At 38.7% G+C, this 18,685-nt stretch overlaps 1 protein-coding gene across 2 annotated transcripts in view; it reads right to left on the bottom strand.

Moving 5' to 3' along the window:
• Window positions 1–18,685, bottom strand: part of COL21A1 (collagen type XXI alpha 1 chain) — a 115,668-nt gene that overhangs the window by 77,781 nt on the left and 19,202 nt on the right. Inside the window, exons 1-3 of one of the 2 annotated variants that reach the window (XM_040552812.1) lie at window positions 7,492–7,626; window positions 7,062–7,181; window positions 4,527–5,078 (exon numbers count right to left, since the gene is read on the bottom strand). In XM_040552812.1, the coding sequence (XP_040408746.1) occupies window positions 4,527–5,078; window positions 7,062–7,149 (640 nt within the window). In that variant the 5' untranslated portion in view covers window positions 7,150–7,181; window positions 7,492–7,626. Of the gene's footprint in view, window positions 1–4,526; window positions 5,079–7,061; window positions 7,182–7,491; window positions 7,627–18,685 lie in introns of those variants that run through there. The other variant, XM_040552810.1, reaches the window with a different exon arrangement.

Here is an 18,685-nt window from a genome sequence, read left to right on the forward strand (position 1 = left end):
ATTTCTATTTTGATTTGTAACTAATTGTAGTAAAAGGTATTACAGTATTTGACTAAAAATAATACTAGATTTAATTTCTAAAAATACATGGTTTCAGAATGCTACAAAATTACAGATGTTAATTTCTATGGTACACTAACAGTTTAGATTAATTCAGCATCCCTCTTTATTAACAACTATTTTTTTCATTTTTCAATCAAAATTTCACCAATCTATTTTCTTACACTGGAATCTGCTTGAAGCTATTCTCACTAGAGAAATATTGTGTGGTATACTTTTTGTGGAAACAAAAGTTGGCTGGATGTTATGTTTGTTTAATTCTTTTTACACAAAAATAATCTTAGGCAGTGGACTAAAATGTTTAAAAAAAAACGTGCAAGATAGCAAAGTGAAATGTAATGCTAAGGCCAGTATTTTTACTAAACTAAATCAATTAAAAAAAAGCAAATGTTTCATTTTATTAAAATTATGCTAAATTATTTAAGTTTTCATCATTTTCCATTGTTTCTTCAGAAAAGCATCCGTTCATAGAAAGGAAAGAACTTAGGAATACATTTCAAAGAAGGGGTGGAGAGTTCTCTCAACTCCTTCTGGACCAGCCATGGGCTGGAAAAGTCATGTTTCAGTGCCAGGGAATTATCAGTTCAAAGATCTAGACTGGCTTCACTTTATAATATGAGCAACACTGCATGTCTTCTCTTTTTAGCCAACTTAAGGGCAGTCAGAAGCTACCCTGTTCATGGGAAAGGACAATTCACACTAAGGGGACATGCCACAAGTACTTGTGGCAGCAGCAAGAAGCTGCATACGTTCCCCTTGGTTTTCTTTTCCTCCTCAAAGCAAAATGTCACCTGACTCCCAAATTAAAAATATATCACAAGTTATTTGTCTGGTTCTACAAGAAGAATTCCAAGAACTCCCTTGCCTACATTAAGGAAACTAAAATGTCTACCTTCTGAATGCTACAAGGAAAAAAAAATACAATGTCCAACTCAACTTTCCTTCTTACTCATCTCAAAACACAAGCCTCCTCTTCTCCAGGCTGAACAGACCCAGCTCCCTCAACCTTTCCTCATGTGAGATGCTCCACTCCCTCAATCATCTTAGTAGCACTTCACTGGACTCACTCCAGGAGCTCCACATTTCTCTTGTACTGGGGAGCCCAGAACTGGACACAGTACTCCCAGTGAAGCCTCACCTGAATAGACAGGGAGGATCACCTCCCTCAACCTGCTGGCAGTGCTCTTTCTAATGCAGCACAGGATACCACTGGCCTTCTTGGCTACAACGGTACATTGCTGGCTTATGGTCAACTTGTTGTCCACCCTGACTTCCAGGTCCTTCTCCACAGAGCTACTTTCCAGCAGGTCAGACCCAGCCTTTAGTGATGTGCGGGGTTATTCCTCCCCAGGTGCGGGACCTGGCACTTGCTTTTGTTGAATTTCAAGATGTTCCTCTTTGCCCATCTCTCCAGCCTGTCGAGACCCTTCTGAATGGCAGCAGAACACTCTGGGGTGTCAGCCAGTCCTTCCAGTTTTGTATCACCAGCAAACTCGGTGAGGAGGCACTCTATCCCTTCATCCAAGTCATTGATGAATTAGTTAAATAATACTGGACCTATTGACCCACAGGGGACACCAATAGCTACAGATCTCCAACTAGACTCTGTGCCACTAAACACCACCCTCTCAGTCCTGCCATTCATCCAGTTCTCAATCCACCTCACTTTCCACTCGTCCAGCCCACACTTCCTGAGCTTGCCTGTGAGATCACGGGAAACACGATCATGGAAAACATGAAACAGGATCAAAAGCCTTGCTGAAGTCCAGGCAAACAACATCCACTGCTTTCCCTTCATCTATCCAGTCAGTTATTCCACCATAGCAATCAGGTTGGTTAAGCATGATTTCCCTTTGGTGAATCCATGTTGACTACTCCTGATCACCTTCTTGTCTTCCACACGTTTAGAGATGGCCTCCAGGATGAGCTGTTCCATCCAGGGACTGAGGTAAGGCTGACTGGCACGTACTTCCCTGTGTCCTCCCTCTTGCCTTTTTTGAAGACTGTGGTGGCATTTGCTTTCTTCTAGTCCTCAGGCACCTCTCCTGATTGCCACAACCTTTCAAAGATGATCAAGTAATGATACCTAGCAATGATACCCTCAGCTCCCTCAGCACTCATGGATGCATCCCATCAAGGCCCACGGATCTGTGAATGTCAGGCTTGCCTAAATGATCTCTAATCTGATCCTCCTCGACCAAGGGAAAGTCCTCCTTTGTCCAGACCTTCTCCCTGGTCTCCTGGGTTAGGTATTCCTGAGGGCTGGTCTTCTCAGCAAAGACTGAAGCAAAGAAGGCATTCAGCACCTCTACCTTTTCCACATCCTCTGTTGCCAGAGTCCCTACTCCATTCATTAGGGGAGCCACATTTTCCTCTTTTTGTTGTTGATATATTTGAACAAGCCCTTCTTGTTGTCCTTGACATCCCTAGCCAGATTTAATTTCAAATTGGCATTGGCCTTCCTTGTTGAATTTCTGCACGTTCTGACAGACATTCCCATATTTATCCCAAGTGGCTTGCCCCTGCTTCCACCTCCTGTACGCCTCCTGCTTATCTTTCAGTTTTGTCAGGAGTTCCTTGTTCATCTTTCTAGAAGACATGTTCAGCAGCTGTTTTCACACTGCCTACTCTAAAACAAACACTGAAGTTCCCAAAAGATGCACAACAGCCCTCCATCCACAAGACAACTCGTATCAGCACTACTTGCTACATAAGCCACAAAACTTCAGCCTTCTTTTTCCAAAAAATAAACACTGCCCCTATGCTCTTGTATCTACGTTCATTAAATAACAAACCTAAAAACTCCAAAGAGTAAAGGCAAGCATTTTCTTTAGACATTACAACGCAGATGATTAAGTCAGAATTTAACTTTGAGGAAGTTTCATGTGGTTGATCACAGTCAAATCATTGCTGCTTTACCCTTATGGAGTAAGGGGTATACTTCCTCTCCCAGAATCAAATCTTAACAACAGGAATAAAATAATCTACCACTCAGATATAAAATTTCCAGTTTGCTAGTCTTTGAGTTCACCTGTTAAAAACATTGCAGTTAGAAACAAAGCTGGCACTGATCACTATTCACATGAGGTATCTCTGAATGCTAATGTGAGGGAAGAGTGTGATGTAAGGGCATGGAAGTAAAGGGGCACTTGAAATAAAACAGTAAAACACTTAAAACAAGTAAAAGGAAACAGTATTTTGCATGTAAGAGTTGAGTCAAATGTCTCACTTGAATTTTAAAGGATATTAGTAAACACAAAATAATAGAATAATTTAGGTTGGAAAAGACCTTTAAGATCATCAAGTCAAACCATCCACCTAACTTACAAGTCCACTGCTAAACCACTCCCCTAAACTTACTCCTGAAAGCAGGAAATACATCTTGATGAAATATGTCACTTTTTCTGAAGTTTATTTAAAGAAAATATTGTTTATTTTGGGGAATTTGTCCCTGTATGAAGATTTATTAAAGAATTTAGCTGCACTTAGCTGATTTAATTTTTTTGACAAACTTTACCTTACTTTACATCAGCTACATGGAATTATTATGATTTTCATAATTTTATCAAGAAATAAACACTATTAACCTCAACATAAATATAACCGTTTTTTTTCAATGAAGTCAGTACTCTAAGTGAGAAAAAATGAAAACTGTTTTTCACTCTTATTAAGTGCAGAAATACGGTACAACTGAAATACAACTTCCACCAATTATTGGTAATAAAACGTACAACATAGCAGTGATGCATACTCACTGTATAATACAGTCCTTCTGAGTAATATATTTTAGAAGACATTTGCAAGCTTTTTTTTATATTCAGGAAAGCCGTTGTTTTACAAAGTTATCAGAAAACTCAATGCAATAACGCTGCTAGCATTCCAAAACTGAAAAGTTATTTTACAACGTTGGTCTTGGCTAATTCTTCTATAAAATCCTTTTTAAAAAGATCATAACAGCTTGTTACAATTCCAGGCGCTTTTGCCAAGAGTCTCTCTTCTGGGTTTTTCAACACATGCTAGAGGAAGAACTCCTGTTTGTAATAATAGGCTATCCTCTCAACTGTCAAGAAGAAATGCTGAATTGTAGATTAGTATCAACTGAACCTAGGAAAAGGGATAAAGTAAGCCCTGTGGTCTCAGCACTCTGAGAATTGCTCAACTATTTTAGGGTTTCTAAACTCTATCAATGCAAAAAATTTGGTGCTTAGGGCAAAATCCCACATAGCGAAATTAAACACATACTGTGCTAACATACTGCATCTTTCTGAAGTATATCTCTTTGTTTAATGGAGAAAATAACATTTTGGGAGGGATTTTGGCAAACAATATCAAAATGAAGCAAGATCATAGTATAGTTTATCAAGTGCCTTAGACTACACTAATCATGAATTCTGCTTGTGAACTAAAGGAAAATGGGTACAGAAGTCCTTTCTGCACACCTTCTAAAACATTTTATGATCACTCACCTTCACAGAGTTTCTGCTTTATAACTTCTTTAATTCTGGATATTGCAATATAATCTTCAACATAAAATACATAAGTTGATGAAGGCTTGTTAGCAATAGCTTTAAGTTCATCCTCCTCAATTTCTGAGCCAACACCAATTGCAAACAGAGTGATTTTATTTTTCCTTGCTTCTGCTGCTGTATCTTTGACTTCATCTTGGGACTTTCCATCAGTGAGAACAACAGCTATTTTTGTTAAAAATCTTGAAGATTTTGCAAAAAGATGGTCATAGGCAAACTGAATAGCTCTTCCTGTTCTTGTATTTCCTCCCAAGTAGTGTATGGATTCCATTTCCCTGATGAGGTTTTCAGTGGATTCATGTGTTCCTAGGGGGATTTCAAGTACAGGGTAATCACTGTACTGGACAACTCCAACTTGGATAAACTTTGGTCCTATGTCAAAATTTCTTGTAATATTGACAAGCCATCTTTTGATTATTTCAAAGTTTTCTGGGCCAACACTGTAAGAGCCATCTAAGATAAAGACTAAATCAGCCGGAGCAGTTCTGCAGCCTAAAAAGAACACATATCAAACAAATATTTTAGTGAACTCATCCACTCTTCTCTTCCACAGGAATTTTTTTTTTTCCATTTTAATAGTGTTTGTATTAGAATCTATACCAACAAATACATTCCATTAAAAAAATCAGCTGACTTTGTTAGAGAAAACAAGATTGTTTCTGTAAATCACACGGATCCAACTTCATATCTGAAAACCATACCATTTTCTGTTTTTTACATTATCACCAGAAACAACTACGAAATATTCTGGAATTCAGTTCCTTAGCTGCCAATTGTATTTCATGCAATCAGCAGAGAGGAATACTTTTTTTTTTTTCCCATATCTCTTTGTCTGCAGAGATTGGTCAACATAAGAACTCATTTTTGTTAGCAAAATGTCATGGTTTTGTCTGGGATAGAGTTAATTTTCTTCGTAGAGTCTTGCACAGCACTGTGTTTTGGATTTCTAATGAAAATAGTGGAGATAACACACCAATGCTTTTAGTTGTTGCAGAGCAGTGCACACACAAAGTCAAGGACTTTCCAACTTTTCGTGCTGCCCTGCCAGCGAGGAGGCTGGGGGTGCACGAGGAGCTGGGAGAGGACACAGCCAGGACAGCTGGCCCAGGCTGGCCAGAGGGACGTTCCACACCATGTGGCGTCATGCTCAGCAATAACAGCTGGTGGAAAGAAGGAGAGGGACGTCTGGAGTGATGACATTTGTCTTCCCAAGGAACTATGACGTGATAGGCCTTGGTCTCCTGGAAGTGGCTCAACACCTGCCTGCTGATGGAAGTAGCGAATGAACTCCTTGGTTTGCTTTGCTTGTGTGCACAGCTTTTGCTTTACCTAGTGAACTGTCTTTGTCTCAACCCATGAATTCTCACACTTCTACCTTTCCAATTCTCTCCCCCATCCCACCTGGGGAGAGTGAATGAGCATCTGTATGGGGCTGAGCTGCCCGCTGGGGCTAAACCACAACACAAATCAAACACACTGAAGAGGAAGGCTATAGTCTACATACTGCAGAATTCAGTAGTAATATCCACTCCTTCTGCAAATATGTTCTAATGCACTTCTGACACTATTACTTGGCACTTACAAAACCAGTTATTATAAAGTCCTGAGTTTCGACTGCATGTTGCTAATAGTGTATTCTGATTTTATTATAAGAAAAATGATCAGTGAAGAAGTCAAACTCCAGAACACAAAATCACCTATTCATTTAGCAAATACAATGCACTCTTCTTAGAAATGTCATCATAACTGCATGATGATGTGGCATGGATTCAGCACCTCTAGCTGTAGCCACTCATAAACGGAGCTTTCAAACCAAATTGCCAACTACAGGCCACAGACAGACACAAGTGTTTCTGTATGTCAGTGCTATCTATTTTACATGCACATCCTCAGATGGAGGGAATAACTTTCTGGAGGGGAGAGCTACCTCCCATCCACTGTGAAAGGACCTGAGATAATGGATACACAAAGTACCAAAGAGATGGCCCAAATCAGGAGAGATTAATCTGATCCCATGGTATGTGGGGTCATGGGAGTTGCTGTGTATAACTGTGCATTCTGTTTTGTGAAAGGCTGGAGCTCCACACTATGAAGAAGAGTTTTGCCTTGTCTTGACTTATGTCTACAGAAACTTCTTGTCAAGACTTCACCTTCCTTGAAAGCAAGTGGCCACAGCCAGATGCTTTTGCAGCGCAGGTGATGGCAAAGAAAAGAGACACTGGGAGAAGTTTCAAGTGGTGAGCACAGTGTCACTTCAGAGTACAAGAGAGAAGATAAATAGCCAGGTCCAGGGACACGAATCACAGAGTAGTTTAGGCTGGAAGGGACTTTGGATAGCATTGGACCCAGTGCTTTGCTGAAATATCCACCATATATTATTCTGTATTCTGTGCACGTGGACCTGAACATGGATATTATAAATATAAGGCATGCTTTGGAATTGCCTTTACCTGAAATACAAAAATTAAGACTTACTTGCTCTTGTTTCTCCATCTTCAGCTGAGATGTAATCATGAAGTATCAGAATTAACAGTGTCTTAAAAAGTTTTATGATCTGTGCCATGTGTATTGTATTTTCAAAATCTTGAGATTAAACTGGAAAGGGAAGAAATAAAGAGAAAAAACAGTGCCATTATATTACAAAAATAAATAAATCCAAATTTATTTGTTTTAAAACCTGTGCATGAGGAACAGCTTTGAAACGAATCTGCAGGCTCAGTCGTGAAGCCAACCTGCAATGGACCTCAGACCCAGAAAGCGTCAGTCAGGCATGCAAGCCCAAAATGGAGTTTGTGGAAGCTCAGTTTTCACCAAGGCACATGCATACATATATTGTATGTATATTCCTCCTGCTAGGTACATACATGAGTAGGTTATATGATCAGTAACAGCTACACTTGCCCACCTGCTATCGCCCTCTGATGCCATTATCCAAAGTCTTGACAGCTCCTGCTCCAATATATGGCAAGTGTTTACATACCAGGTACTGCTGTGGGGAAGTTACTGCAGTCTCAACACACGCACCTGCCTGCATCAGGGAGTCCAGCACACCTCTGACTCCTCCAACCTGAAGCTGGGACTGCCACCAGAAGTCAGGGGCCCAGCAAGCACCAACCCCCATCAACTGTGTCCCATAAACCTCAGGGTTATATAAATGATATGCATCTTCAACTTTATATTGTTTGAATTTGGTTTATATCATCTCCTTTGTTATCATGGTCTGTGAATGACACCTCCAAAAGGACATAGTTCAAAAAAAGCAAACCTGCAATTTTGGTCTCATGTTGCTGTCATAAGTATTATTTAACATATTTACCTAAATTAAGTCACATTTTTTACTTATTATTATTATTTATTGCATAAAAAATCGTAATGGGAAAAGATACATTTCTGGAGTACTGTGTTAGTGATATATTATCTCAGAAGAAGAAAAAAAAATTAAGGAATCTTTTATATCATCGTCTCAATCTTCAATGCAAAATGAATTTTTTCTAAGTATATTCCCTTCCCTTTTCACATATTTTTCTTCTAGTCATAAGCATTTACTCATGCTTACATCAAACTGATGTACACTTTTACCTAAGCAGTCAAATATATGTGAAAATATTTATTACACAACAAAATTAAACGTCATTATATTGGACGGAGGATGAAAGTTGCTCGCATTTGCTCTTTTTGTATAGCCAATCTTTAATTTTGAACTCTTCAGGGTAGGCAAGGTGTCTACCATATTACTAGTAAAAAGGTGTGTTCTGAAACTTCTGTATGCTGGAAAATACTGTTCTCCAAATATACACCAAAACAAAATTCAGCATACCTAATGGAAGTGCCTCTTAGGAGAAGAAATGAGTAAATTGAAATAAGTAATCATCTGGATTTTTAGTCAGCTTCTTTGCTTTTCCCACTGCTTATAAACCATTCATTCCATTAAGATAAAAAAATATCCACAATCTCAAGGAATGTACAAAATCAATTTCCAGGAAACGCAACTGATACCTAGTATAACCCCCAAAAAATTAATAATGCAAAAAACATGATTATGCTATTAAATATCACATTCAGATCATGGATAATTACAATGTAACACCATACTTTGTTTTTCATATTACCTTACGATAGAATGAGTGAGAAACCAGATGTATTTTGAGATCTATGGGATAGGATATACGATGCACTGCTCCAATGATGCTATACAAATACTGGGATGTCAACTTCATTTAAATAGACTAAGTAGCAATTTCTTGTCCCAGCTATTGGAAAAAGGATCTGTTTAAACTATGAATTGCATGTATAAATACTAAGATTTTCTCACGTATTACATGCCTACTATAGTGTAAGTGGACAATTTGCATTTTTCAGACTTGATGATTTGTAAGTTTTGTAATTTTAAAATCACTTTCAGCCTTTTCAGCAGCACATGTTTACTGAAGGGTAAGATGCACCAAATTGAGCAATACCAACAAAGAACATATGAAATGAAATCTATGTGGGAATTTGACTAGCAGGTCACTATCACTAAGAAGCATAACTGTATTCTTTATCAGAAAAATATTAGCCTATAACTGAAATTAAAAAAAAAACAAAACAAAACAAAACAAAACAAAACACCAAAAAACAGACTACTTTGCATTGATACGTATCAAAACAACACAATGTTGGCCCCAAAGAACTACAGAATCCCATAGATTCCTCCCACCAATACCCCAACAGAAAAAAGTCTAAAAAAATACTATGGAACAGCTTTGAAAAAGAAGATTGAGTATCACAACAGTATCACAACAGTACAATAACAAATTTCTGTTATTTGTCATCTCTGTGGTTGTCTAAATGGTTACTTACATAAAATACACAAAATTTATGCAAAAGGAAGATGATACTACAGCAATAAAAAAGAAGGGACTTCAATGTATCTTGACCAAAAACAGTACAGTGACTGCTAATATTTCACCTCTTTTTGAAAATAAAATAGCACAAAATCTACAAAATTATTTTAACAAGACACTCCCCACAACACAAAACTTGTACGTGCTCCCTGCCACAAGTGAAGGCATTTCGGGTTGCACAGGAATGTCAGGATGCTGCTCGCTTCCATAAACCCCTGAAGAAGCCATTAATGCCTTCCTTAAACTGCAACGCCCCCTTTCATCGCTGCTTATCTCTCCCCAAACATTTACCCACTGATCCCTTGAGAGATGAAGACCCCAGTTCAGCAGGAACAAGAGAAGCTACAGGAAAGAAGAAGATGCTCAGAGCCTTCAGCACCACGAGAAGAGTTGGCCTGGTGGGAGAGAAAAGAGCAGCTCTGAAGCCCTGCTCACAGCTCCTGTGCTCCTGAGGAAGGACCTTCAGACTCTCTAGCATTTCACCACGGAAGAGGTATGTGTGAAAGCAGCAATTACTGACTGCTCTGGTGTACAGGGACGGTCAGGGAGTCTGGTTTAGGAGCAGAAGGAAAGGTCTTGTCAAAACCCCTGCAAATAGGAGATGAGGGATGTTACAGGGGAACTAGACGTAAGGAAAGGAAAATTCTCAGAGATGTGCTGTGGTGTGTCCCAGTCACACACCAAACAGAAATATGTTGTTCCCTGATTTTTTCAGTTCTGTGTTCTCCTTCTTGCTCCTTTCATTCATGGATGTATTTTAAACAGGCAAAACCTAACGGCGCAGCCCTCATACTATCCCGCTGTTCAGCTCTCATCAAGTTGTCCTTGTCCTATGCAAAACATGTCCTTGTCCTATGCAAAACAAAAGTCCCAGCAGAAAAAAAAAACAAAAAACAGTAGAACAAGAAAGCAAAAACATTAACAAGGTCCTCCTGGCCTCAGCCCCATGCACCCACACAGCAAGAACTTTTGTTCACCATGCAGCCATGGCCTCTAAAAGTGGGGCGTATCCGACCTCCTTGCTCCACCGATGAAAGAAACAATGCTGCAAATGCTTCACAAGCTATCAGGCATCGGTGTGGGAAGCACGGGAGGGAATTACAAGGCATGCATAATATACATCTCAATTCTCACACTGAAGAAATTTCCTTTCTTCACTGGTGAATGCTACAGCAGCCTTCAGGTTAAGTCTTTAACCTTGAAAGACATTAAAATAATTAAACTATTACATTAGAAGAAGATTTCTCTTGGTGAAAACCATTCTCCAACTCACGATATTTCTTAAAAAGAGTCATTAAAATAATTTGCAAAACAGGCTTATCTGATTTGCAGAATTAAATTGTATTCCCTTAGTGGATCAAATTTTCCATCTATTTGTGACAGTCCTTCTGTATTTCATTTACAACAAAACCTGAAAAATATGAGATACTGAACTTGAGAAGTTCATTATAAGTACAAAGCCAAATAAGTACGTGGTAGTCCAAAACAGACTTACTAATAGAAACCAAAATTAAAAGGATAAACCCAAGACTTAAGCAACCACCCAATGAGGATTCCAGGAACTATCCAGCATTCAACTTATTTAAAGAAATAATAATATAGCACTGCACTTTTAATAGTCAAAAGAGATGCCAAACCAACAACTCTAGAGACCAAACTTCTGTGTCTTGTCAACACAGTAATTACAGCACAGGCAACAGAATTGTACTTGAAATCACTTACAGAAAATTCTTGCCAAAGTGCCTCACTGCTACCATGGAGAGGCCACCATTAATATCAGCCTAGGACCTCTCCACTGACATTGCCAAAAGACAAAATTAATCCCTGCTGATCGTGTCCTTTCCATCTTTCTCTTTTGGAAGAGAAACAGCAAGTTGCCTTTCTGAAAGGTGGTCCATGGAAGTGCTCCCTGCTTTCTTCTGTGCCCTGAGAGAGCTCTATCAGCCGCTGGGAGAAGTCAGGGTCCTTGTGCCAACTTGCTGCTGCTGGAGCTTAGAAGCTGCCTCAGACCGCGTGGGGAAACACTGAGGGGTGCTAAATGAGCCCCAGCCCTGCACAGGCAGAGGGACAAGGGACTGATTCTTGTTTGCTCCTTATCTTCTCTGTATCTGCAGGGAGCCAAACAGTAGGCAGGCATAGCTCAATGTATTACAGTGAACTAAGTGAAAAATTTAAACAAAAATTTGTTTTAATCTGTTTAACAGAAAAGAATATTTAAAATAAAAATTTTAGCCTGTCTTTCTACAAATTATCTGTTCACGAGTAAATTTGTGGTTTTGCCAAATGTAACCAGGAAAACATATTTATCATTTTTTCTTCCTACCTCTTTATTATACCAAACCAGTTTTAGTATATGGGAGATCATGAAACAGAATTCTATACAGGACTGCTAAATAAATACACAGACATCGCATCCAGCTGAAGTAAAGGTTTGGACACTGGGATTAGTAGTATTAGTAGAGAAGTATCATATACGTTACCATGCTTTCCAAAGCATCCCCCCCCCCCCATGTCTCTTTCATTTTTCCACCGTAAGAGGGACAGTGTACCACACCCAGAGGCTTTGCAATTCTAGTGATGCACAGGGCAGCAGAAGCAAGCCCTTGGCTATCTCCCAGCTCCAGAAACCTGTTTAATTCAAAGCCACAAGGGCCTATCAGACATTAATTGAGAGAGGATACTGGGCTGAGTGGACATTTAGTGTGACTCAGTATGACCATTCTGTTCTTCACTGTAAGCTTTTTACCTTGTTTATTTTTGAGGTTGTTGTTTTCCGTTGCCTCTTTGATAGCAAAAGGGATGTTTAGAGTGAGTGAAAACAAGTTCCCTGGCGTAAAACAGACTGTCTTGCACAGAGAGATCCCAAACATCTTATGAAAAGGCCTCTGCTCTGTGTTGGGATGGCAAAAGCAAAAGCATGCAACTCTCAAAACATCTTTGCTACACAAAAGTGCATAGAGGGAGGCTCAGACAATAGCATCTTCTGTATGCATACACAGCAGAAGAATTTCACATCGAAGTTAAGTTTTCGGCAGGAAATTTAGGTGGCTAAGCAGGTTAGGCACGATTTCCACTCTGTATTTAAGGTGCCTAAAAGCAACACCTTCTGTGCCTTGAAAGGCAGCCTACTGATGCAGTCTTTCCACAGTAGCTTTCCAGTGCCCAGATAAGTATATCACTCTACTCTAGGAATACTTTCTGAAAAAACTTTCCATTTAGAGAAATTTGGAATCTTCCAGAATCAAAAATATTTGCTCTTCAGTGCAGTTTTGTCACTATTCAAACTGGGGAACAGAGAGAGAGATTTCCTTTCTCTGAAACCCTGGCTTCCCTGCCACATAAAGATTTCTTGCTCGAGAACTGTTACAGAGGAGTAATGCCTTTCTTCACTTCTTCCCATTGCTAGTTACTGCCTAAGAAAGAAGCCGTGAAGGGTATGATTTTAACCTTTTCCAGCATTCCAGGAAAATAATCAGACTAAAGGTTATGTACATTATCTCATCTTCCAAGTATAAATTAACACTTCTCTCATATTACATCACTGCACAAACATCTCTTAATTCAACTAGGGATCGTTAGGTTTGGCCTACAAAGGTACAAAGATTAAAACATTACAATAACAATGATTAAAAGGACATACTGGAGATTTTTTGTATTTCCAAAACTTATGTAATAACATAGAAATTGTACAGTGAGAGAAAAGCCCTGAAAATCCTGATTTATATGCATTAAATAATGTGGAAAAGTAATGCAGTATTGTATCACCTTCTTTTTATACACAGTCTGGGTTTTCAAAATTCATAGGTCTTACAAATAAAATGCTGGGGCAATTTCTATTTAACTGTTTATTCTTATTCCTAATATTATTAGTCCTAGGCATTCAAAAAGTCAATGAGGTCATTCCAAGTCAGTTACTTTTTAACAAATAAAACATCTGAATCTCTATATATTTCCACTTGGATTTCGGTCCCATTCTGCATTCATATTTTCCACATTGCTCCTCTTCATTTATTTTTCGGGGGGGGGGGGGGGGGGGGGGGGGGGGGGCCACAACTGATGAGGTTATTATATTACAATCATTTAAAAGAAAAACAGCTTTGCCTGGGGAGAGTGAGGCTGTTACCACGATTTAGGCTCAGTTTAAACATAAATAGAAGTACGTAAATGCAAGACTGTACATCAATAGATAAAATCTCTTACAGTAAAAAAGTACATCAGTACTCCCATACCATTTCTATGTTGGAATGAACTATTTTGGTACAATCACTGGTATAATTACATTCATACTAGGACTGTTCCACAGCACTGAATACATGATTACAGAGTAATTCAGATGAGTTTTTACTAAGAGGGGTCAAGAAAGAGAATTGTGTGTGTAAGTTATATATACTGTGAGTTTTCTATATTGTTATTATAGTTAATTCTACTGCAACAAGAATGAAAAGTAGTTGTATAATGGCTTTTTTCTGGCTAAGCAGTATTTATACTTATTTATATTATTGCTGTTATACAGACACATGCAGTTATAGTACACAGAAACAATTTATTTCCTAATCCTGAAATCAAGCAGAAAGCATTGGATGGACTCTCTTAACACACAGGTGAATGGAGATTTTATTTGGGCCCTTCCCCACGTTCCTACTTATCTTTCTTTTTACAATAGTGACAAGGGTATGAGGTGACTGCTTTGTTCCCCCTCTGTAGAAAAGCCTACCTGGTAAATAAACTAAAGAACAGAAGCAGAGCTGGAGAGACACATGAAAGAAGAAGCAAGGAGAGATGCAGACAAAAAAAGCCTATTGCAGCTGAGTACATCAAGTCCACGGCTGAAGCAGAAGGAGCTGTGCAGTGACAATGGCAAAGCGACCTGGTTAGCTGAAGGTGAATGTCCAAGCACCTGCAGAAAGTGAACAAATATTGGAGAGGTTGGATAAACTGCAGCAGACCATTCAGAAAGGTGAGTGAAGTGGGTGTGCACCCACATCAGCAAGCACTGCTGCAGGACTTCTGCAAGCCTTAAGGTGACTAGCACTCCCAAGGCTACAAAAGGCTCACAAACACACAAGTTCCACACTGTAAAATTATTCCATTTTCTTCCCCCACATGGGATATCTCCTGAAATACCAAATAGGCCACAGTAACATCACATCTCATCTGCATTCTCACACATCATATGCTTCTGTGGTCCCTCGAGCACACGCTAGCATGATCTGTTCAACATTTGCTGCTGCTCAAATGTTATTTTGGATTTCTTGCCCATGGCTCAGAAAAGGCACTAACAACTATTTCACGTTTATGTTTGATGTTTCATTCACCTATGCCACAGGTGAACTTATGCTACTGACACATATTTTAATCCAAGCAAAAACAAATATTCCTGAAAGCTAAACAGTCCTCTTAAGTGGGATGGGCTGACTGTTCTTTTTCATATGCTTCAGCAAAGCACAGCAATCACACAGTCTCCTCCAGTTTACAGCAGAGAAAGTTTGTATTCACGTTCCAACATCTGAAATCACAGAAGGGTTGCATTTTAAAATCCATTTTTTTTTCTGGCATTTTGCACTTGGCTGGATTTGCTCCCACTCCAAGATGACGCTGTGCCATGTTACAGCGATTAGTTATTATGGGTTAAAGAAAAAAGAAGTTTTACCACAGCACTTAAGCTGCTTGATTGATACACAACTGATTGAAAACAATATAGGATGGGCAACTTATGTAAGCAACCACCACTGGCAGCTCAGCATCCTGGCTGCAACAAATGAATTTGAGGTCTCCCTGGAAATCATGATGTCATCCTGCCTGTGAAAGCCCATGCTGTTTTCTCTCTCTTTATCAAGCAACTTGAGATTCCACAGAATTTTCCCTCCTTGGACAGATCCAAAGGAAACAAAACAGCTAATCAATAGGATAAAATCTGACACTCAAACTGTACAGTTGAAACTAAAGTCGGATATGATAGTAAGATTCTGTGTAAGAAATAGTTGAACTTACTCCTACTGGAAATCCAAAATTTCTAATTGTAAGTGTACATATGTATATGCATGTTTAAAAAAAATAAATAGAAAACTAATCCAAATGACAATTTAATCCTGGAACAATAGCCTGGGAGACAATTCTGTCTGCACTGAGGAATGCAGAACTTAATTGGGCCAACAAGTGTTGATAAAGGAAGGAAATAGTCACTGGGGCACACAGGGCAATAACTCAAAATTATAAATAGTTTGGTAATGAAACCACTAGAGAAATTGGCTGAAGTCTGACAGAAAGGTACAACAATCTGTAATGAATGTTGATAGAAAGACGCATAATGGTAACATAAAAACTGAACCAATGCAAGTAAGAACTTCTAATGCAGTTTAAAGACTAATTAGGATTATACCCAGTGAACTAGAGATACACAGAACTGTTCATCCACTACTGCCACGTTCTCAAAGTCTGCATAAAGCAAGCCAGCAAAGGATTCAGAAACATTGCCATTGCTGCCAAATTCAGCTGGGTCCTGATATGCCAGAGAAACATTTCTGCTTCACTCCTTCCTTTTCCCCATACTTTTTTTTCTTTTTTGGCCATCTTTTTGGTTTTGTTCTCTACTTTCTAAAAAGAGAGCTTAGGGTTGGCTTAGTTAAGACCCATTATTTGCAATGTGATGACTGCAATATTTTCAGTGAAATCAAGGAAGTAGCAGTAGGAAATACACAACAGGTGATTTAAAACAAGTTTGCTATGCAAAGAAAAGATTAAGTCTATGAGCTCTGTCTGTCTCTTTCAAGTAAGAGCATCAGAAGTAGGAGTTACATTTTCTGTCTTCCTGTCTTTTCCTTCTCCTATTCATTTGTTTTGTTTATCCCTCAAGCAGGTTTGGATTCCAACATCAAGCACAACAGATCCAACCCATTACAATTATTCGTCATCTTCTAGTTAACAGCATTCTGTGTCATGTGAAGTACTGTCAAATGTGGGAGGGGTAAAAATGACAACACAGAACTCTGCTTTACCTGAAGGTTTCAAAACTTTATTTGAAATCTTAGCCCTTTCCGATTCTTTCACAGTCTTCCCTCTTTTCCCTCATTTCTGGCAGCATTCCATTAAAGGTAAAACAAATTGCCGTTTTGTTTTTTTATTAATAGCAGTCCATAGCCATGGGAAAAGCTGGCTAAAGTCTCAAGCTTCAGAACCTGATTTTTTTCTTTTATTAAATGAAAGCCATTGTTAACATCTTTGTCTTTTCGGGACTTTTCATTCCACTGAACTTAGTACAACAGCCTTTAGACTACACAGAAAGGTATCGTGGAATAGATTGGCCTTTAAAACATTTTATTATATTTTAACATTTTGCCAATAATATGTAACTCACAAACATCAAAGCAAGAAGAATCATATGAGCTAAACAGACAAAAAAGAATTCTAGCTTTTCTAGTTCTGGTTCTTAAACTACAGTGGGTTTTCGTTCATTTGTTTTAGCCTAGCCTTTTTCTTACTGAAAATAATGACAAGTTGTCCAAAGGAGGCTGTGATTGCTGAAGGAATGGAAATAGTAGCAATTCTAGAACTATCAAACTTGAAATAACTCATTCTCTTCAGTGGAGCTAAGTCAGACCCTCTACATTTTAAACATTTTTTTGAGGAAGAAAACAAATTTAGCACATTCATGCTTAAAGAGGATAACATCTTTATAACATAAATATTTATTCTTTCAAGTATATCTAAAATTTGGTGCTTTAATAAACTCTTGCAGGTCCAAATACACTATGACCCCAGGCAAATCTTAAAACATGCAAGATTTACATGCTTAGCTACCTTCCACCTGCAAAAAGACTAAAGATACTCCAGTAAATATTTAAGCTCACTTTCTTTAAAATGTGATGACTTTTACAGCCTGTTATGTGAAGATAATCATTTTGATTACATTTATGAAGTTTAAGACTCCTTCCTGGTCCTTACCATATGTCTTTCAGTCCACCAGACAACTGAGGACACAGAAGCTGCGGAGTTGGATAAATAATGAATGGAAAATGCACACCAATAAGGTTTTGCAAAGGTGTAGGGTAAGGGGAAGGAAGGCCAGTGCCATCCAGTCCTATATGAACAGTGTTTCTGGGTAGCCCCTTCCCAGGAAACTCTTGTGTATCCCCCTCTGCTCTCAGCTTTGTTTCATACAGGTAAACAGCATTATGAAAAAAACATTCAGTACAAACCATACAAACCTCACCCTAGATGTCATAAATCACTTTCTGACAACACAAAAAAACAGTGTTTCCCAACAGCCCAGATGGGTGCCTGAGCAAGAAGCTGTTTTAAGTTGCACAAAGCACACACGTTTAGTAGAGAAATGCTGTTTTAACACCCATACAGTTAAGTGAAAGTTCATCTTCTTTCTCAAAGCCGTTGTGTGATCTTGGGAAGGGAAAGGATCATCCAGGATATTTTTGTCACCTAGTTTGACCCCTATATGCATAAAGCTGTAGAAACTTTACAATAAACTGGATTAAAATGTGCTTTTTAGAAAATATATCTAATCTTTGTTTTAATGACTGAAGAGTGCATCCCCCCTTTCCCCACACCCCCCTTTTCTACTGTTGAACTACCCTCAATTTTAAGGCACAGCATCGTATTTTGAACACTTAAGAAACTGCACCATATTTCAACATTGAATTTGTCTGAACCCCCATCTGCTAGTTCTGTTTATGACTTTCTTAGCAAAACTAAAAGGTCCCCCTGCTTCCTTCTATCTACATGCATACACAATCCAAGCCACCACTCAGTCCTGTCCTTCATATACTTGACTCTCATAAGGTTCATACTGCAATGCTTGTTTTCCAAATGACTTCTCCTTTCTATTATTTTCCTTTGAGCTCTGTTTTTGACATCATATTTCTGAGGTGTTGACATAGAACAGGGTATAGTATTCTAACATACTTGCTATTGTAAGATCCCATAATTCACTGTTTCCACTCAAGTCTTGTACTGCACACGCTCAAACATACTGGTTTATTTTGCCCCAGCACTGTAGCAACAGCACACATTGAGGCAATTATCTACTGAACAGTAACAAAAAAAATAATCTCTGAAGTAACCTACAAAGAGTATACCTCTGACAAAGAATGATTATTAGGGATGATCTCAGACACATTATGAGGATACTACACTGTTTGTGTGTATCCCTCACTGTCTGCTAATCAACCTGTTTCTAATTATTTAAAGGACCTTATTTAAATG

This window comes from Cygnus olor, chromosome 3, assembly GCF_009769625.2.
Source record: "Cygnus olor isolate bCygOlo1 chromosome 3, bCygOlo1.pri.v2, whole genome shotgun sequence".
Taxonomy (NCBI): Eukaryota; Metazoa; Chordata; class Aves; order Anseriformes; family Anatidae; genus Cygnus; species Cygnus olor.